General features: G+C 35.7%; 1 protein-coding gene across 1 annotated transcript in view; it reads right to left on the minus strand.

The window, feature by feature from the left end:
- Positions 1-340: 340 nt before the first annotated feature.
- The window catches only part of AGPS (alkylglycerone phosphate synthase), a 282,972-nt gene continuing 265,616 nt past the window's right edge, over positions 341-17,696 (minus strand). Inside the window, exon 20 of the mRNA XM_089690442.1 lies at positions 341-483. Within this exon, the coding sequence (XP_089546568.1) occupies positions 362-483 (122 nt within the window). The 3' untranslated portion in view covers positions 341-361. The remainder of the gene's footprint in view (positions 484-17,696) is intronic.

The raw sequence follows: 17,696 nt of genomic DNA on the forward strand, positions 1-17,696 counted from the left end.
CTATGCATTTTAGGTTAGAGCATGGCTGAGACAAAGTGAATTTTCAAACCCCGACAAGCGAGGGCACGTTAATGTAACATATGTCTGGAGGGTCAGGAGCAGTCGGCAAAGCACAGCTGTCCCCCTTAATACTGACTGCCAAGCCCAATTATTAGCAAGACTGCTCCTTAACAATCTATCAGAACAAAAGAACATTTGATCGACAAAGAAAAGAATTTGTTTTTTATCGCTCTCTCTCTCTCTCACTTCATCACGTTTCAGTTCTGCCTCCTCAAGCCTGTCCTGACCGTGCTGTTATAGTGGGATAACTGTACAGTAATAAAACATCTGGACGCAAAAATGGAATTACAGATAGCCGCATTTATAAAAGGTTTCGGTTGCCAAAGATGTTGTTGGGGTCCACGAAATTCTTGACCGATCGGAGCATGCCGATTCCGACATCTGAAATGCTGTCCTTCAACCATTGCTTCCTCAACTTGCCCACTGAAAGAGAAGGAGGGAGGGGACAGAAAACAGGAAAAAAATTAAATAAATAAAAATAAATGCTTTGGTATATATCCATGATACAAGCAGCCAATCAATCTTGTGACCATGAATGAATAAACACGGGGTGATAAATGCTTTTATTCAGAAATGAGAAATGTTTTCCTTTATTTGATTTATTGAGCCCACCAGACTATCAAGCTCATTACATTCGCTGTATTCCCAAAGGAAGCCTGCATTCAGCCATCGCCTGCTTTCTCTGCAAACTGCAAAATGCAGATGAGGCTTAGGCAGGGATTATGGGTTGCTTAGCAAATAATGAAATGGTAACTACATTTATTTCCAAAGAACTCAAATCTTAATCTAATGATCTATTAAAGACAAAAAATGCACACTGAGGAGGAAAAAGTCAAACTGCTCGCTCAAAGTAAAATCTCATGTGGATTTTCATGGCACCTGAAAAGCGATCATAGCAGCAACATATCATTTTGAGAGTTTACTGTGTTAAGTGCCAAGTGTGCAGAAACATTATTGAAACCTCTATGTGCATTAAACAGCCGGGGATCAGAAATACTAAAAACAATCCTTCTAAAGAATGTTAACAAAACTAGAATAGGATAAATATACTGATCTTATACTATAAAGAATTTTAGTTAACCTTTTATTTTTTTTATTGCTGAATGTATATCTACTTTAAATAGGTGATTATATTATTCATGCTTCATTATATGCTTTTACTTGTGTAGCAACTTACCTCCATGAAGCTAACAGCACTAGTACTAAAACTAAAAACTATCCAATGAGCTTCCTGAATATTTTTCTACACAAAATATGAGAACCCAATGCATTTCTTATTATATATCTTTATTAGTGTACCTAGGTTTTTACTGTACTAAGCTCTTACTCAGTTTATTGTGTTTTTATAATGTGTATGAAGAAGCCAGGGTATGCCCAATTGCTTCTGTTTGTGCCTTACACCATAGAAAGTTAATAATGAGAATAAATGAAAAAAATAAATCCAAACTGTAGCATAAAGCAATGGTCTCCAACTTTTCTAAACAAAGGAACAAAGGGGCAGTTTATTGTTCTTCAAACCTTTTTTTGGGGGGGGGGGGAGGTTGGCTGACTGTGGCCAGCGGGAGTGGAAATTAGTGGAAGTAAATATTGCCAGTTTATTTATTTCAGATACTTATATAGTGCTGTCAATTTACGCAGCGTTTTACATATATATTGTACATTCACATCAGTCCCTAACCCTCAAGGGGCGTACAATCTAAGTTCCCCAACTCCTAATCCCATTCCTACATACACATACTAGGGCCAATTTAGACAGGATCCAATTAACCTACCTGCATGTCTTTGAAGTGTGGGAGGAAACCCACGCAGACACAGGGAGAACATGCAAACTCCAAGCAGGTGGTGCCATGGTTGGGATTTCGGTATTGGGGGAGGAACAGAACCCTATCATTGGGACAAACAGTGCCCCATTATTGTAGTCAGTGGGAGAAATGGTGCCCCATTGTTGGTGTTAGTTGGCAGAACAGGGTCTCCTAACAGTGGAAGGAATAGTGCCCCAAAGGCCAGTTAAAGGCAAGCAAAGAGCCACAGTTTAGAGACCACTGGATTAAAGTAAACAGAAAATAGAAAAATTGCTGTGATATCCAGCATTTTGTGAAGCTGACAAACTACCATGGGCAGCACAGTGGCTAACTGGTTAGCACTTCCTCCTGGCAGTACTAGGGTCGTTGGTTCTAATCCCAACCATGGCACCTCCTGCCTGGAGTTTGCATGTTCTCCCTATGCCTGTGTGGGTTTCCTCCGGGTACTCCAGTTTCCTCCCACAATCCAAATACATGCTGGTAGGTTAATTGGCTCCCGTGTAAATTTTCCCTAGTATATGTATGTATGAATGCAAGTTAGGGACCTTAGATTGTATACCCCTTGAGTGTTAGGGACTGATGTGAATGTACAGTATATATATGTAAAGCGCTGCGTAAAATTGACGGCGCTATATAAGTACCTGAAATAAATAAAATAAATAAACTACCAATAAAATAAAAGTTTAATGGTGAAGAAAATCTCTGTCCTAAATGACGACCATTACACTTATGCCCACTAACATATCGGTGCTGCCAAATTTGTTGTGATCTCTGGATAAGTCAGTATCCCAGTTACCAGGCTTCTCGTGACCCTAGTGCCAGTTTCCCACCATGGTGATTTATTTAAATTGAGGATGCATGGTGAAAATGTCTTCCAAATTATTAAAAAAGGCAAATGTAACCAACTTCTATTACTGACATCTCAGTCCCAGGGTACTACAACTCAGTATGGGTTCCTAGGCCCTAGCTGCTGCAGTTCTTCACAGGATCAGCCATCCTTTTATCTTTCCCTGACAATTTACAGAAAAATGGTCATGAAAAATCAAAATACTTCCCTTTCACAACCATATTATTTGTGGAAGGTGTGTTTTTTTTTTTCCCTGTCTGGGTCTTTTTAACAATGTGCGAAATGTAGCACCCCCCAAGCAGAAAGAGGTTTATCTGGCTATACTTGGTGATAAAAAGGTGAAATGAGGTTAATTGTATAATGTATACTACAGCTCTCTACACTGTCTCATTAGAAAAACCTCTGTCATATTTACACAGGCTGTAGATGAAAAAGTGAAAGTGTGAGTTTCGCTGCTAAGCTTCTTAAAAATACAAACACCCAGAGGGGAAAGGGCTGGAAGTAGTGTGTTCCAGAAATACAGTTAAATTAATTGCTTAGGGTAGCCATATGCAGCTCTTGGACTAGGACTACATTACTGCTACAGCCCAGGGATAAGACAAAAAATGTGTTTTAGCACAGTAAGCTAAAGCTCATCTTCAGGCACAAAAAACATACCAACGTTCAATCAGTTATACAATTATTCAATCAATATATACCCTTATAAACCTCAAAAAGTCAATACTTTCTCCCTAGAAAGTGCAATAATATATATACAACCTTTTTGTGAATTATAGAAATAAATAAATCAATTTCAAATTATAAACATATAATGTGCAACAAAGTCCCACTAATCCAGAAAAATGTCCAAAAAGAAGTCCAAAATAGTGTCCACAAATATCCCAAGTTTATTCGCTCTTTCCATCCACTGAAAGGATTGGCTGCTATTTCATCCAAAACGCACCTCGAAATAAGATATAAAAATATCTAGTGCATTACCTCAATAATAATAAAAATAACAATCACCCCATGCAACCATAATACACTTCAAAAATGCTTTTAGTGAAAAAAAAAAAAAAATAAATAATTTCTTATAGTGCATATAATCACACACATCAAACTGTGAACACTCTGTGGTCACTGCAAATCAGGATCCCTTCAAAGTCCGGAAGTGACGAAACGCGTTAGGGGAGTGACGTCAAGACGCACGTACGTAGACCGGAAGTGTCACCGCGGCCATTTTGTTGGTTTTCAACACATGATGTTTGGTTGGAAAAGTTTATAACCATGTCTGGAGCTGATAATTTAAATTTTAAATGTAAGTGTTGAATAAAATGTTATCCCTATGCTTGGAATATTAGTCCTGAGACCCTTTTTATCTCTCTGAGGAGCTGGAAAAAAAATCTTGGACGATGAGGTGGAGGAATACTTTTCCATAATATTGTCTGAGCATTTTCAATACTCATAGAGAGTAATAGTATTTAGTACTACTGTGTGCTGGTTGATGGTAGACACTGATTTGCAGTGACCACAGAGTGTTCACAGTTTGATGTGTGTGATTATATGCACTATAAGAAATTAATTAATTTTTTTTTTTTTTACTAAAAGCGTTTTTGAAGTGTATTATGGTTGCACGGGGTGATTGTTATTTTTATTATTATTGAAGTAATGCACTAGATATTTTCATATCTTATTTCGAGGTGCGTTTTGGATGAAATAGCAGCCAATCCTTTCAGTGGATGGAAAGAGCGAATAAACTTGGGATATTTGTGGACACTATTTTGGACTTCTTTTTGGACATTTTTCTGGATTAGTGGGACTTTGTTGCACATTATATGTTTATAATTTGAAATTGATTTATTTATTTATTTCTATAATTCACAAAAAGGTTGTATATATACAGTTATACAATTAATTTGCCTAAAAAGCCAACACCATCATGCTGACTTTCTCCTATTTTAGACAAACCACCTTCTTTATAAACAGGACGACAGGGGGAGTACAGCAGGAGCCCACTCTGATGTAAGTGGTGCAGGTCTCATATACACTACTCCACCCCATACTCCTGTCCATTCACAAAACAAAGCTTTGGGCTGTGGAGGAGTAGCTTTTTAGGCAGTGGAATATACCTGTATATCTAGCAAACACAAATGTTCCTGCACTTGGGGATGGACTCGATGCAGGCTACAACCACATTAAGAATGTCCTGAAACATGCACACCTTGCTGCCCTCAAATAGACTGGGAGAATCCAAATATACTGAATGAGGAAAGAACAAACAGAGGGCGCACAGGCCTAGTGCCAGGGTGGATAAAAATCAATGATTTAAAAAAAAAAAAAAAAAAAAAAAAATCGGATTTTATTTAAAATCTGATTTTTTTTATTTAAATCAGATTTTTTTTTATTTAAATCAGATTTTTTAAAATAAAATACTTTTTGAGGAAAATATATTACCATCCAAAGGTTATTCCATCATGAAATAAAGATTAGTTTTTTAATTATGTAGAATAAGGCTGTATATGTTTAATTTTTTTGGTAAATAAATTCCATTAATCCATTCACAATGTCATGCTCTTCCAGAGGTTTTTGTAAGATTATTGGGCAGTTTCTCTGCCTACAAGATATTATCACAGATGCTTGGTTTACTTTTGCAGTTCTCAAAACTGAATTTGACTCAGCGGAGATCACATGCCTCTTCTTCACAGCAAAAATGTTATAACATGAACAGAGTTAAGAAAAAGACCTTAATCCTAACTTCTACAAACCTATGAATACAGAGAATCAACCCCTTCAGTGCTAAGTTTCAAGAAGTTCAGTGAATAGAATAGAAACAATATTTTTCTGATTGTTTGGAGTGGAATAGATCTGCACAAGAAGAAAGTGAAACCAAGTGTGAGGAGGAAGGGGCTGACAGTCTAAGTTTCTTAAAATATATATATTTTGTTTATCCAAATTAGTTAACAAACATGGATGTTTGTTTAGGCAAATAACATATGCTGGAATGTTATTGTTTCAGTTGAATAAATCTATTTAAATTGTTATTATTAAGGTAATGATTTTTTTTCTCCTTCCTAAGTACAACAGAAAAGTTGAACAAATATGAATGATTAACCTATTAAAAAAAACTAATATGAAAAGTTGTTATTCTAAAAATCTTCATCTACTTGCATATTAAAGTTATACCAGCAAGAATTAGTCTTTATGTAGAAAACTAGAATTTAAATCAAGCCTTACTGACTAGTGATTTAAATCGTGATTTAAATCAAATCCGCCCTGCCTAGTGCATTACCATAAAAAATGTTTAATAAGAAATAAAGTAGGTGTTGTACTCACAAACGACAATAAAGTCAAGGCACGTCATAAAATAATACCTGGGTCAACACTGTGCTGAGTAACAGTCTGCAATAGGGAGTGTAGACATCCAATAGGCTGACGCGTTACGAGGACTTGACGCTTCCTCAGAGCTCTGAGATAGAGGCAAGGCCTCGAAACGCGTCAGCCTATTGGATGTCTACACTCCCTATTGCGGACTGTTACTCAGCACAGTGTTGACCCAGCTGTTCTTTTATGACGTGCCTTTACTTTATTGTCATTTGTGAGTACAACACCTACTTTGTTTCTTATTAAACATTTTTTATGGTAATGCACTAGGCCTGTGCGCCCTCTATTTGTTCTTTCCTCATTCAGTATACCTGTATATCTGATTCAACACTGGTGAGTTTTTTGTGCTCAAAGTTAAACTTTAATATAAAACTCCGTTATGGATTGATCCCAGCAAAAACAATGAAAAAACCCCCCAAAAAATCACTGGAGTGCTGGGCTGTAGAGGAGAGGGAGTGGCTGGCTCAGGCGTTCAGTGGATCGCTGAGAGGCTGAGCCAGGCACTGCTTCAGACTCTGGGGGGAATCCCCCCTTTAACCACTTCAATACTGGGCACATTTACCCCCTTCCTGCCCAGGCCAATTTTCAGGTGTCAGCACTCTCACACTTTGGGTACAGTGTTGCATGACCGCGCAATTGTCATTCAAACTAAATTTTTATAATTTTGTTCACACAACAAGAGCTTTCTTTAGGTGGTATTTAATCACCACTGGGGTTTTTATTTTTTGCTAAATTAACAAAAAAAAGACAGAAAATGTTGAAAAAAAAATACGTTTTTCTTTGTTTCTGTTATAAAGGTTTGCAAATAAATAATTGTTCTTCATAAATTTAGGCCAAGATGTATTCTACTACATGTCTTTGGTGAAAATAACCCAAATCAGTATTTATTACTTGGCCTGTAGAAAAGTTATAGAGTTCACAAACTATGGGATATATCTGAAAATTGATCAGTCCTGCAGTACTGACAGCCAATCTAATTTATCAAGGCACAAAAATGTCAGAACAGTACAGATATCCCCCAAATGACCCCTTTTTTGCAAAGTAGATAGTCCAACGTATTTTATAAGCGGCATGGCAAGTTTTTTTAAGTTGTAATTCTTCTGTCATAATTTTTTGGAAAATGAAGAAATTTAAAAAATTAATTTTCACAAATTGTTTTTTTACATACTGTCACCAGTGCAGTACAGCGTCAGCATATAACTGGTGTGGCAGTGATCAGGGACACTGACTGGTGACAGCACGAAAAAAAAATTTTTATACTTTTTAAAAAAAAAATTTCTCTTTTAAATTTTTTTTTTTCATATTACACTATGACCAAGGTAGTATAATGTTACCATTGTAACATTGTATTACTTTGGGGAAGTGATCAGTATTTTTTTCTTTTACACAGTTTGATTGCTTATAGCAAAGAATTTCTTTGCTATAAGCAAGCATTTAACTGAATGAAATAGATTCATTCAGTTTTTGTTGTGATTAGCTGTGATTGGCCATGGCTAATCACATGACACAGATGGGCTGTGATTGATCCAGTCTGTGCATGTGATCGCTGTGACCATTCACAGCTAGACACACTTGTATACCATGGTTTGCATGAAAGGAAGCCATCCACTGTTTACAACTGTCATGTGACCTGCTGTGATTGGTCACAGCAGGTCACATGGTAGTGGCAACAGGGCCGATCATGGTAGAGGCCACAGATCTGTCTTCAGTGGTGTCTGAGGTACAAAGCCAGTGACAGATCTCGCCACAGTGCGACCCTGCTGGCACACGCAAGGCACGACCCGGAAGGACGTCATATGACGCCCTCCTGGATCTGCGAGAGTCCTGCCCGGCCATCATTTTCCTATAGACCGGGCGGGAAGTGGTTAGAGTCGGGATCTTTCCCCAGCCTGAACCAGGTGATTGATGTCAGCCGACAACAGGCTTCAGTCTGCTGTCAGCTAAAAAAGAGTAACAGGAGTGCAAAATGAACTGCACTCCTGTGATCCACAAGAGAAGTACAGCCAAATGATCTGTGGCTGTACTTCTCCTTTAAAGATGAACTATAGAAGATATAAAAGATACACATTAGTGCAGTTCTGTATGTGTTCATACATCACTGAACTGCTAGCAGTAAAAAGTAACATTTTTGACTTTTTATCTGACTCTTACAGTTACTGAATAGCTGTGCACTGACTAGGAGAGAAAGAAAGAAGTAGCACAAGGAGCCTGCTGATCAGAAGAGAAAGCAAGTTGACAGAGATATGAGCTCATCACTTTACTGCTTCTTCTTTAGGCTAGCCATACAAATGTAAATTTCTCTCATAACTCCACAGGCTGATTGAGAGAAATTAAATCGGAAGGAATGTTCCCTGCTGGATACTGTATTCAGACAGCTGCTGCAGCTGCCTGAATACCCAAACAATAACTGCAACTGATTGCATGCAGTCACTGTTCGACAATTAGCTGTTTGGTGCAGGCAGCTTCACTCTCAATTCACAGCTGAGGGCGGGTCAATGACATCCTAGGTTAGGAGGAAATGTGTTTAAAGACACTGGTCCTCACTGAACCCTGAAAACTGAGGCCATCTAGTGGAAGAAAAGAAGTACTCCAGCCCCAGCCTGAAGGGGAGTACTGAAGAGGGATCTGCTTTTTTATTATATAGGTTATTGTTTTCCCATCATAACATTTTGCACTAGCAAATGCTAGCTACTGACCTTTTTTGTAATTTTTTTAATTAGTGTTGACAACTTCATAAACATAGGTGTGTAGGAGGGATGATGTCTGTAGTGAAAAATGTAGGCTACTCTATACATATACTGTATACTATATACATGTATTGTGTCTAGAACAGGGGCGGACCGACAACTCATGGGGCCCCCGGGCAATAGGGGGATCATGGGGCCCGTGTCCTTGCCCAAACTCAAAAAAGCCTATGAAAAAAGGTACCAGGGGCTTCACATGGGGCCCCCTACTAAGCCCGGGCCCTCGGGCAGTACCTGAGTTTCCAAATGGTCAGTCCGCCCCTGGTCAAGAACAAAATTACTGCTTTGTGTTTAGAGTTGATTGTATTTTTCCAGACTGTCTTGCAATATATATATATATATATATATATATATATATATACACACACATACACACACACACACACACACACACACACACACATATATATATATATAAAAACACACATACATATATATATATTTTCACACACAACGGTTATATAAAAATGTGTATTACTCATTTGGCAAACTATTTGGATTGAGTGCTGGTTTTACCATTCTATAGTTGACTGAATTAAAAAAAAATAAATAATCACACACACACACACACACACACACACATACACACATATATACACACACATACACGCGTGTGTATATAATTTTTTTTTGCAGAATTCTGTATATTATATTGAAGTATATATATCAAATTAAATCCTACCCGAGTTTACCTTTCCAAATACTATGACATTTTAATGTGCATAGGCATATTATACAGTCAATTCACGAAGGCATAACATCTGTGGTAATTTACTTTATTGGTTAATCCATGATCAGATTTTAATTACTTCACTGAGGGTGAATCGTATAAAGTAGCTGAATGTACAGCATACATAAATTTTTTTCAGTATTCTGTATTTAAAAAAGTCATTTTACAAACATCCCAGTAGTTTTTGCTCCTAAAAATACTACTGCTTTCTTGTTGTTAAAGTTTCTAAGAGGTCTCAATTACAGAAAGCGGAGAAGGAAGCCATTTCAAATACAAAGAAATTAAGAGCAATGAAACAGTTTTCAATAGTCTTCACTTCATATGGGGCAATACTACCTACATTCCAATACCATGATATTTTATGAACTATATATTTTGATTAAAAAATGATAAGATAAAATTAGGAAAGACTGTAAAAATAACTAAAGATATATGAACTACCCCTATTATTGTGTTTATCATGGTCAGCTACTGCTCAACAGGCAATTTGAATCCTAAAAAGCCACCATCTTAACATACTTGAGATGTATATGTGGTCTTATATTAGTGATTTTTACAGCATGACAGTTGACTATCTAATGCACCAAATTAAGAAACTCTGTAACTTTGCTGAAGTTTTCTTACAAAAGTTAATTAAAAATTTATTGAAAGTGAAAAGCCGCTATTCAATATCTACATTTAAAAAAAAAACAAGAAAACCTCTACCCGAATCATGAATTCACAGGCCATGGGTCCATTGCTCAGTTTTATATTTTGATAAAAAATGACTTTACAAAATCTGGATAAATTGCCTTCTAGCAAACTACACACATTTCACAGTAATCTTAAAACATATTTATAAAGAATGTATGTACAGATTCCTGGGTAGTGCACCATATGTATCAGGTCACAGTGAAACACAAAAACATCTTGTCAGTTGCAGACATAATCCCACCTGTCAGTGTAAGTGATGGAAAGGCTTCTTTACAGAGAAGTTAAAGTGGAGTAGTCTTTGTACTCAATTCTCCGACCATCAAACTGTCATCAGAATAACTAACGATACTGCCACAGTAACTTTTCAAGTCATGTTTGTTTAGGACAGAAGGTAAGGCAAAACACATTTTTTTTATCCATCTCAAGATTGCTCTGTTCATAATAACTAGAGTCTGTTTTTCCTATTCAATGCTAGACTATTTCATCCCTAAGAGTGGGGAAAAAAAAAACTTTGAAAAAAAAAAAGTTTGAAAAAGAAAGAAAAAAGTTCTACTACTGTTATATAATAGAGCTGCCTAGTAACTCACAAAGAAGAACATTATAAAAGAAGATTATAAAAACTTAAGCAAATCCTAAATTTTGTGCCCCAGATAATATTGTAAGGAGTCTTAAAATGGCTTATCTTAGGGGAGAAAGTACTGAAAGTATTTTATACAATTCATTCCAATAGTTTTAATAATGTTAGCATTTATGTCTACCTAATAGCGAGGTATTATGCAATCTGCTGCATACCTACACAGTATATAGTGGTGATCAAATAGGATTCTTTTTTCACCATTAATTAAAATAAATAATTAAAAAAAACAAAACAATTTTACACACACTGGATGTTTGCCTTAGATATGGTTTATGCATGTAGGAACTATCACAGCACATTTTCCAGTAATATTTGTGACCATGTTTAGTTTAGACTACATTTTGGCAGAGGTCACTAGGAAGTCCATGAACATTCATGATGGAATACCAAGGAATTAAACAAGATGAACCAATCCTTGTGCTCCATAAAGTTTAATATCCCTGTTTTAGGTAGTAAATCAAAGGACGGTATGGAAATCAAAAATATGATTTTTTTTATTACTAATTATTTTTTGAGATTTAACTCAAAAAATAATTAGTAATAATAAAGTAATGCAGAACCAATTACAGTTATAAATAAGTATCCCCCTTCTTACAAAATTGTTTATACTGTAATTCTATTTTAAACACAATAATAGTTTATTTTAAATAAGCCAAAAACAGTAAATGAGATTCAAAGAAAAAAAAAAATTCATAGTTAAAAATTCATTAGGATATTTGCCATTGTAAAACATTCAGTATTTGACCACAGACTGACAAGGGTCCATGAATTGGTACAACAACTACCCATTTAATGATTGAAACTATAATATTTTATTTTTGTATATTTGCTTATTGAGTATTTTTTTTCTTCTTATAAGCATATTGAAAATCAAAGTAAAAATAACCTATAAAATGAAAGATCTATATACTCCAGGATTCAGAAAGAAACCCTAAATACAGATTAGTCTGCATGCACGAGAGAGAGAAAAAAAAAGGTATTTATTTAAATGTTTTATCAGTTTATAAGAAATTATAAAGATGCTTAAAAAAATATTGTGACTGTATGGTAACTATTTTCTTAGACATTCCTAAGCAATCTGCAGTAAGCCTTTCCTTGGCCTAACATGTCTGCCAATATAAAAATCTCAGCTTTAAAGCATATGTTATCACAATATGAAAAATGCACATTTGGTCAATGTATGTTAAATTAAAAACAAAACATTGACACTGCTACAAGAAATCTTTTTTTGTTTGATATATCAATTACAAACATCAAAAAAAATTAAATGAATAATATTCCCTTAATTAAACACTATTTTAACTTAGAATGATCATACGCTATGCCACTGAACTGATTTATTATAGGTAGAAGGCGGCAAAAAAAAAAAAAAAGTGCCCGTCTTTCTGTAACTGCGGTCTGTATTATTGCTGCAGGGAATATGTCCTGTGGTTATAGATGCAATTGTCCTGAAAATACTTCAAACAACTGCACACACAAGATGGAGTACATCAGAGCCACAGCGGGGTGTCCGGCAGCCAGCGTGCCTGCCTGCTCATCCACCTCAGGAAATACAGCAATTCCACAAGGAAAGCAACCAACTTGCGAGCAGCCACCAAACGGCCATTGCATATTTAATGAAGTCGCTCGCCAAGTGCTGGAAAACAGAAGGTGCTTGGAGTGCATCATTAGTTCTGTCAGAGTGATAATTTACACATCTATCTTGTCAAATTTTCCATGGTTTACACTTTTACTAGAATAAATCTAATGTGCATTTGATTAGCCGAGTGGAAATGGAGAAGAGGGAGAGGAAAAGGGGCCGGCAATTTCCACAAGTCCTCTATAAATGTATGTGATATAAGCACAAGTGTTTATCTGATATGTAGTTTCCCTGAGGGAGTGCAAGAGCTTAACATAATGCGTTAACAGAAATATGAACATATATTACACAGTGAGGGCAGAACACCCCACCGCATTGTACCATCTATACCTGGCAAGATGCAAAAAAAAAAAAGTTAAGAAAACAATTACTTTCTGAATTTCCTCAGGAATATATATTTTTTGTGTTTTGTGATTGTCATAAAAAGTGCACGAGTGGAAAATAAATGCAAGCTGCACAGCATCAAAGGATAAGAAAAGCAAAAAAAAGAAAAAAAAGAAAGCACGATTAAGAACTCTAAATTATTTAAAATAAGCCAAAGAAAAATACAAATGTAATGGGAAAAAAGGACCAGATTAATAAATAACAGTGGTATAGAAGAGCAGCTAAAACTTTAAAGTATTATAAAAAAATATATTCTCTTTACCACGCACAAAAAAAAAGTAAAAAGTTGAAAACCAAACTGATTTGGTATCTACCTAGGATGAATAGTAAAGTGCCTTCATGCATGAGCCTTTAAAGTTTAGTAGATGAGAAATTAACAATCTCACTTGATATCCAAAAATGTACTAGCTTACTTTCAGTTTCTCTCAAAAAAAGTGAATTTTTTTTTTTACAAATACAGATTTTGGAAAGTGAAAGTTACATATTTGGTGTTGTAAAATATTTCATCTACTTTTAAGTCTGATGTATGGCTTTTGTGGTTCTCTCCCTCTTATTAGTATTGTGACAGCAAAAATTAGAAAAGGAAAGTACATTTTGTTAACGCAATTACATCTAATTTGCAACAATTAAACATGAATGCTGCCAACAATCGTATTGAACTGTAACCTCCATTATTATGAACTTTCCCTTTCTGAGCAAAACTGTGCTGACCCTCAAATGTATAATAAACTTCTGAAACCTGAAAACTCTCAAGCCTGGCTTCTGTCACTAGTTTTACAATCATACATTTACTTTTAATTAAATTCTCTACGGGTATACAGTAAATGTTAATATAAAAAAAACAAAATAAAATGTGAACAATACAAAGCACAATTTGTATGGTAAACCATATAATATTGCCATTGCTCACAAAACTGATGTCATCAAAGCATAGACCAACCATCAACAGACTATGCTTCCTGTATATTGCAGAAACTACCAATAAAAAAACAAAAAAAAAAAAAAAAAAACACCATATCAAAAGCATTTGTGCAACACCTAAATAAAAACAAATTGGTACTGGTTTGGGGTACTTTTTTTCTCCCCCCCCAAAAAAGAAAAAATAAATATATTAGATTCCACCTCTGACAGGGCATAAATGATGTCTAAATATTCTAGCGTTCTTAATCTGAAAACTGCAAAACTAATAATGGTTCACAAAAAAATGTAAAAAAAAAAAAGTTATCGTGTTGTGTTAAGTTTTATCCTAAACTGAGCTTTGCTAATGTAAAAAAAATATATATTTAGACAAATATTAGCCCATGCTGAAATCTGAATTCCTGGCAAAAAACATCAATGAATGCATTTATGAGGTATAAGTATTGAACCATTTCAAGTCCAGACACTTTCACCCCCTTTCAGTCCAGGCAAAATTTTCAGCTTGCAGTGCTATCACACTTTGAATTACAATTGCGCGCTCATGCAACACTGCACCCATATGACTTTTTCAGCATTTTATTGAGACAGATAAAACTTTATTTGGTACTATTTATTCACCACTGGGATTTTTATTTTTTTGCTATATAAATGAAAAAGTCCAAACATTTTGACAAAAAAGTTTTTTTTCTTATAAAATTTTGCGAATAAATAATCTTTCTTCATAAATTTTGGCCAAAATGTATTCAGCTATCTTTTTAGTAAAAAAAAAAATCCCAAATTAGTTTATAACCAAAAATTATCATTTTTAAAACATTTTTCTAACAATTATATTTTTTTATATTATTATTTATGAATTTTTTTTAACATACTATCACCCTAGCAGTACAGTGTCACCATAGTGACACTGTACTACTTGTGGGGGGTGATTAAGATTTTTTTTTTTTTATACACGGATTGCTTTTACACCCATAAAGGCTGTAAAAGCAATAATTTCTCCTTCTCTCTGACTGCATTCTTGCAGCCATTGAGAAATACTGTGAGAGCTGTGATTGGTCACAGCTTGTCACATGGTACAAGGCTGTTGTGAATAGCCTTGTACCATGTGACCTCTGTGATCATTCACTCATTTCACACGTAATAATTGGCCAATAACGATTGGCCAATCAGTGATCACATGATCGGGACCTCACACAGAGGTCCTGTACAGCGATTGGTGATTCGCTGTGTCTGTGTCAGGCAGGGAAGCGGGAGGACGTTTATAAATGGCCAACAGCTCCTGCACTGCTCTGTCTGGCTGTTTATGTACATGGGCAGGACGGGAAGTGGTTAAAGTAGGACTATAGGCAAAAAAACTTTTTTTTGCCCATTTTGGACAGAGTAAGGGTGGGTTTTAACTCATGTAAGGTTTATTTTTGCCATCTTTGTCCCATTGGGGAGATTTATCTTCCCTTCCTGATCCACAGCCAAAATAAGGAAGTGAGAGCAAATCCCTCCAAATTAGGTGAATCTTTTGGGGCCCCTCGGGTCATCAAAATTAGTGTTCCTATTGAAAGATTTCCCCTCTATTACTTTTCAAGGGACAAAATTTGGGATTTTCTTTTACTTTCAATGATAACAGTAAACAGAACAAATGGGGACACAGCCAGCAAGAAACATTGAAAGGTATTTTAATCCATCTTCCCTCCAACCAAAACTAAACAAAAAAAAAAAGTTTTGCCTTTACTTATACTCAAAATGGTGCTCATAGCTTCTTACAATCCTGGTACAGCCAAAACTGAAAGAGGGAGGTGCAAATTGTTGTGTCACTGGACATGTATTGGCAATGGAAAATCTGATAAAAAAAAGCAGAGTGAGCAGAGAGATGACTTTGTCAGTGTGATGATTGTCCAATCAGTAAGGTGGGTGAGTTTTTAACCATCTGACCAAGATGTGGCGCTGCTGCTGTAGAGGCCTTGGACTTGGCAAGGGTGCCTGGGTCACAAGACTGGCTACACAAAATGACAAATTGTATGGCAGGTAAAACAGTTTCCATGTATGTAGTTTAACTGTGTATTTAGCTGCTTCAACATGCATTCTTGTTTTATACAGTATAACTAAATGTTTGCTAAAATTGCAGGAGTCCGTTTTCAAAGGGCACCAATAAAATTGCCAACCTGGAGGGAACTAGATTATATTTCAAGCAAATTAGTGAAAGGAAGAGAAAACCAAAAGTAAGTTAATTTAAATATGCTCAAGATAAGCCAAGCTCTGTCCTCACACTAGAGCGAAGAAAAGCAGACTCCATGGGCCAGGTCCAAGGTTTCTATAAAGTGTGAAAATACCTTGACAAAACAGCTGAAATTAAAAGGAAAACTGCACAAAAAATGTTAAGTCAATATATTCACAAGGCTTACTATGAGAAAAAAAAAAAAAGAACAAATTGCAGCAGTTTATGTTTTTGTTTTTTTTTAATTACACAAACAGCAATAAATACAGATTACTTAAACATTCATTTATCTTCATTCCACTCTTGAGCAAAAATCACTAAGGGGTAAAAGGGACATTACTTTTATTTCAGGCCTATTTAATATGATACCGATTGATTACATGCCAATGATTAGAAGTTCCAGCCACCACTCAAAGATCAATTGTAACTATTCATTCAAATGTCAAAGGTCACATATCCGCAATTATTTCGCTAGAATCTGGTCATTTCTTAATGGGACTCAATCAAACACACAATCCATAAAGTTACATTACTCTGCTTGAAGGGGATGTATAGTGTTCTTTTTTTTTTTTTCATACATCACATCTGCGTGTAAACAATTTTGCATTCTAGATGGAGAGTGATAGAATGGAGAAGGATCAGATTCCCTGCTGTCAGGGACTTCAGCTGGGAGATCTACCAACACATCAGCATGTTCTGCTTTCTTATTCCCACCAGAGTCTAACCAAACTTTATTAAAATGAATTATAATTTCATTAAAAAATGTGGAATATACAGCGGGTAAAATGAGTATTAAACTCGGCACCATTTTTCTCAGTAAATATATCTCTAAAGGTGCTATTGACATGAAATTTTCACTACGTGGGAAACAACCATGCAATCCATACATACAAAGAAACCAAAACAAATATGTTCAGAAATGAAGTTATGTGTAATAAAATGGAATGACATAGGGAAAAAGTATTGAACACGCTAACTGAAAAGTATTTAATACTTTGTAAAAAATCATTTGTTGGTGATGAACGCTTCAAGATGTCTCCTGTATGGAGAAACTAGTCGCATGCATTGCTCAGGTGTGATTTTGGCCCATTCTTCCACACAGTCTTCAGATCTTGAAGGTTCCGTGGGCCTCTTCTATGAACTCTGATCTTTAGTTCTTTTCATAGATTTTCTATTGGATTCATGTCAAATGATTGACTGGACCATTCTAGCAGCTTTACTTTCCTTCTTTGAAACTAATTGAGAGTTTCCTTGGCTTTGTATTTGGAATCATTGTCTTGCTGAAATGTCCACTCTCGTTTCATCTTCATCATCTTGGTAGAGGGCAGCAGATTTTTATCAATAATGTCTTGGTATATGTTTCCATTCATCCTTCCTTCAATGACACGGAGTTTGCCAGTACTGAATGCTGAAAAACAACCACACACTATGATGTTCCTACCTCCAAACTTCACTGATGGTATGGTGTTTTTGTGGTGATGTGCAATGCCATTTGACCTCCAAACAGTGTGCATTATGGCATCCAAGCAGCAAGTATTAAACGAGTTTCAACATGCTTTTTCTTGCATGGTGAGTGTGCATACAGGCCATGGCAGTTGAGTGAATTTTCTTTGAAACAATTGTACCTTCTAATTTTAGGTCTTTCTGAAGCTCTCCACAAGTGGTCCTCGGCTATT

Source organism: Staurois parvus, unplaced genomic scaffold (assembly GCF_062004578.1).
Source record: "Staurois parvus isolate SC_StPar_1 unplaced genomic scaffold, SC_StPar_1.0 ptg000530l, whole genome shotgun sequence".
Taxonomy (NCBI): domain Eukaryota; kingdom Metazoa; phylum Chordata; class Amphibia; order Anura; family Ranidae; genus Staurois; species Staurois parvus.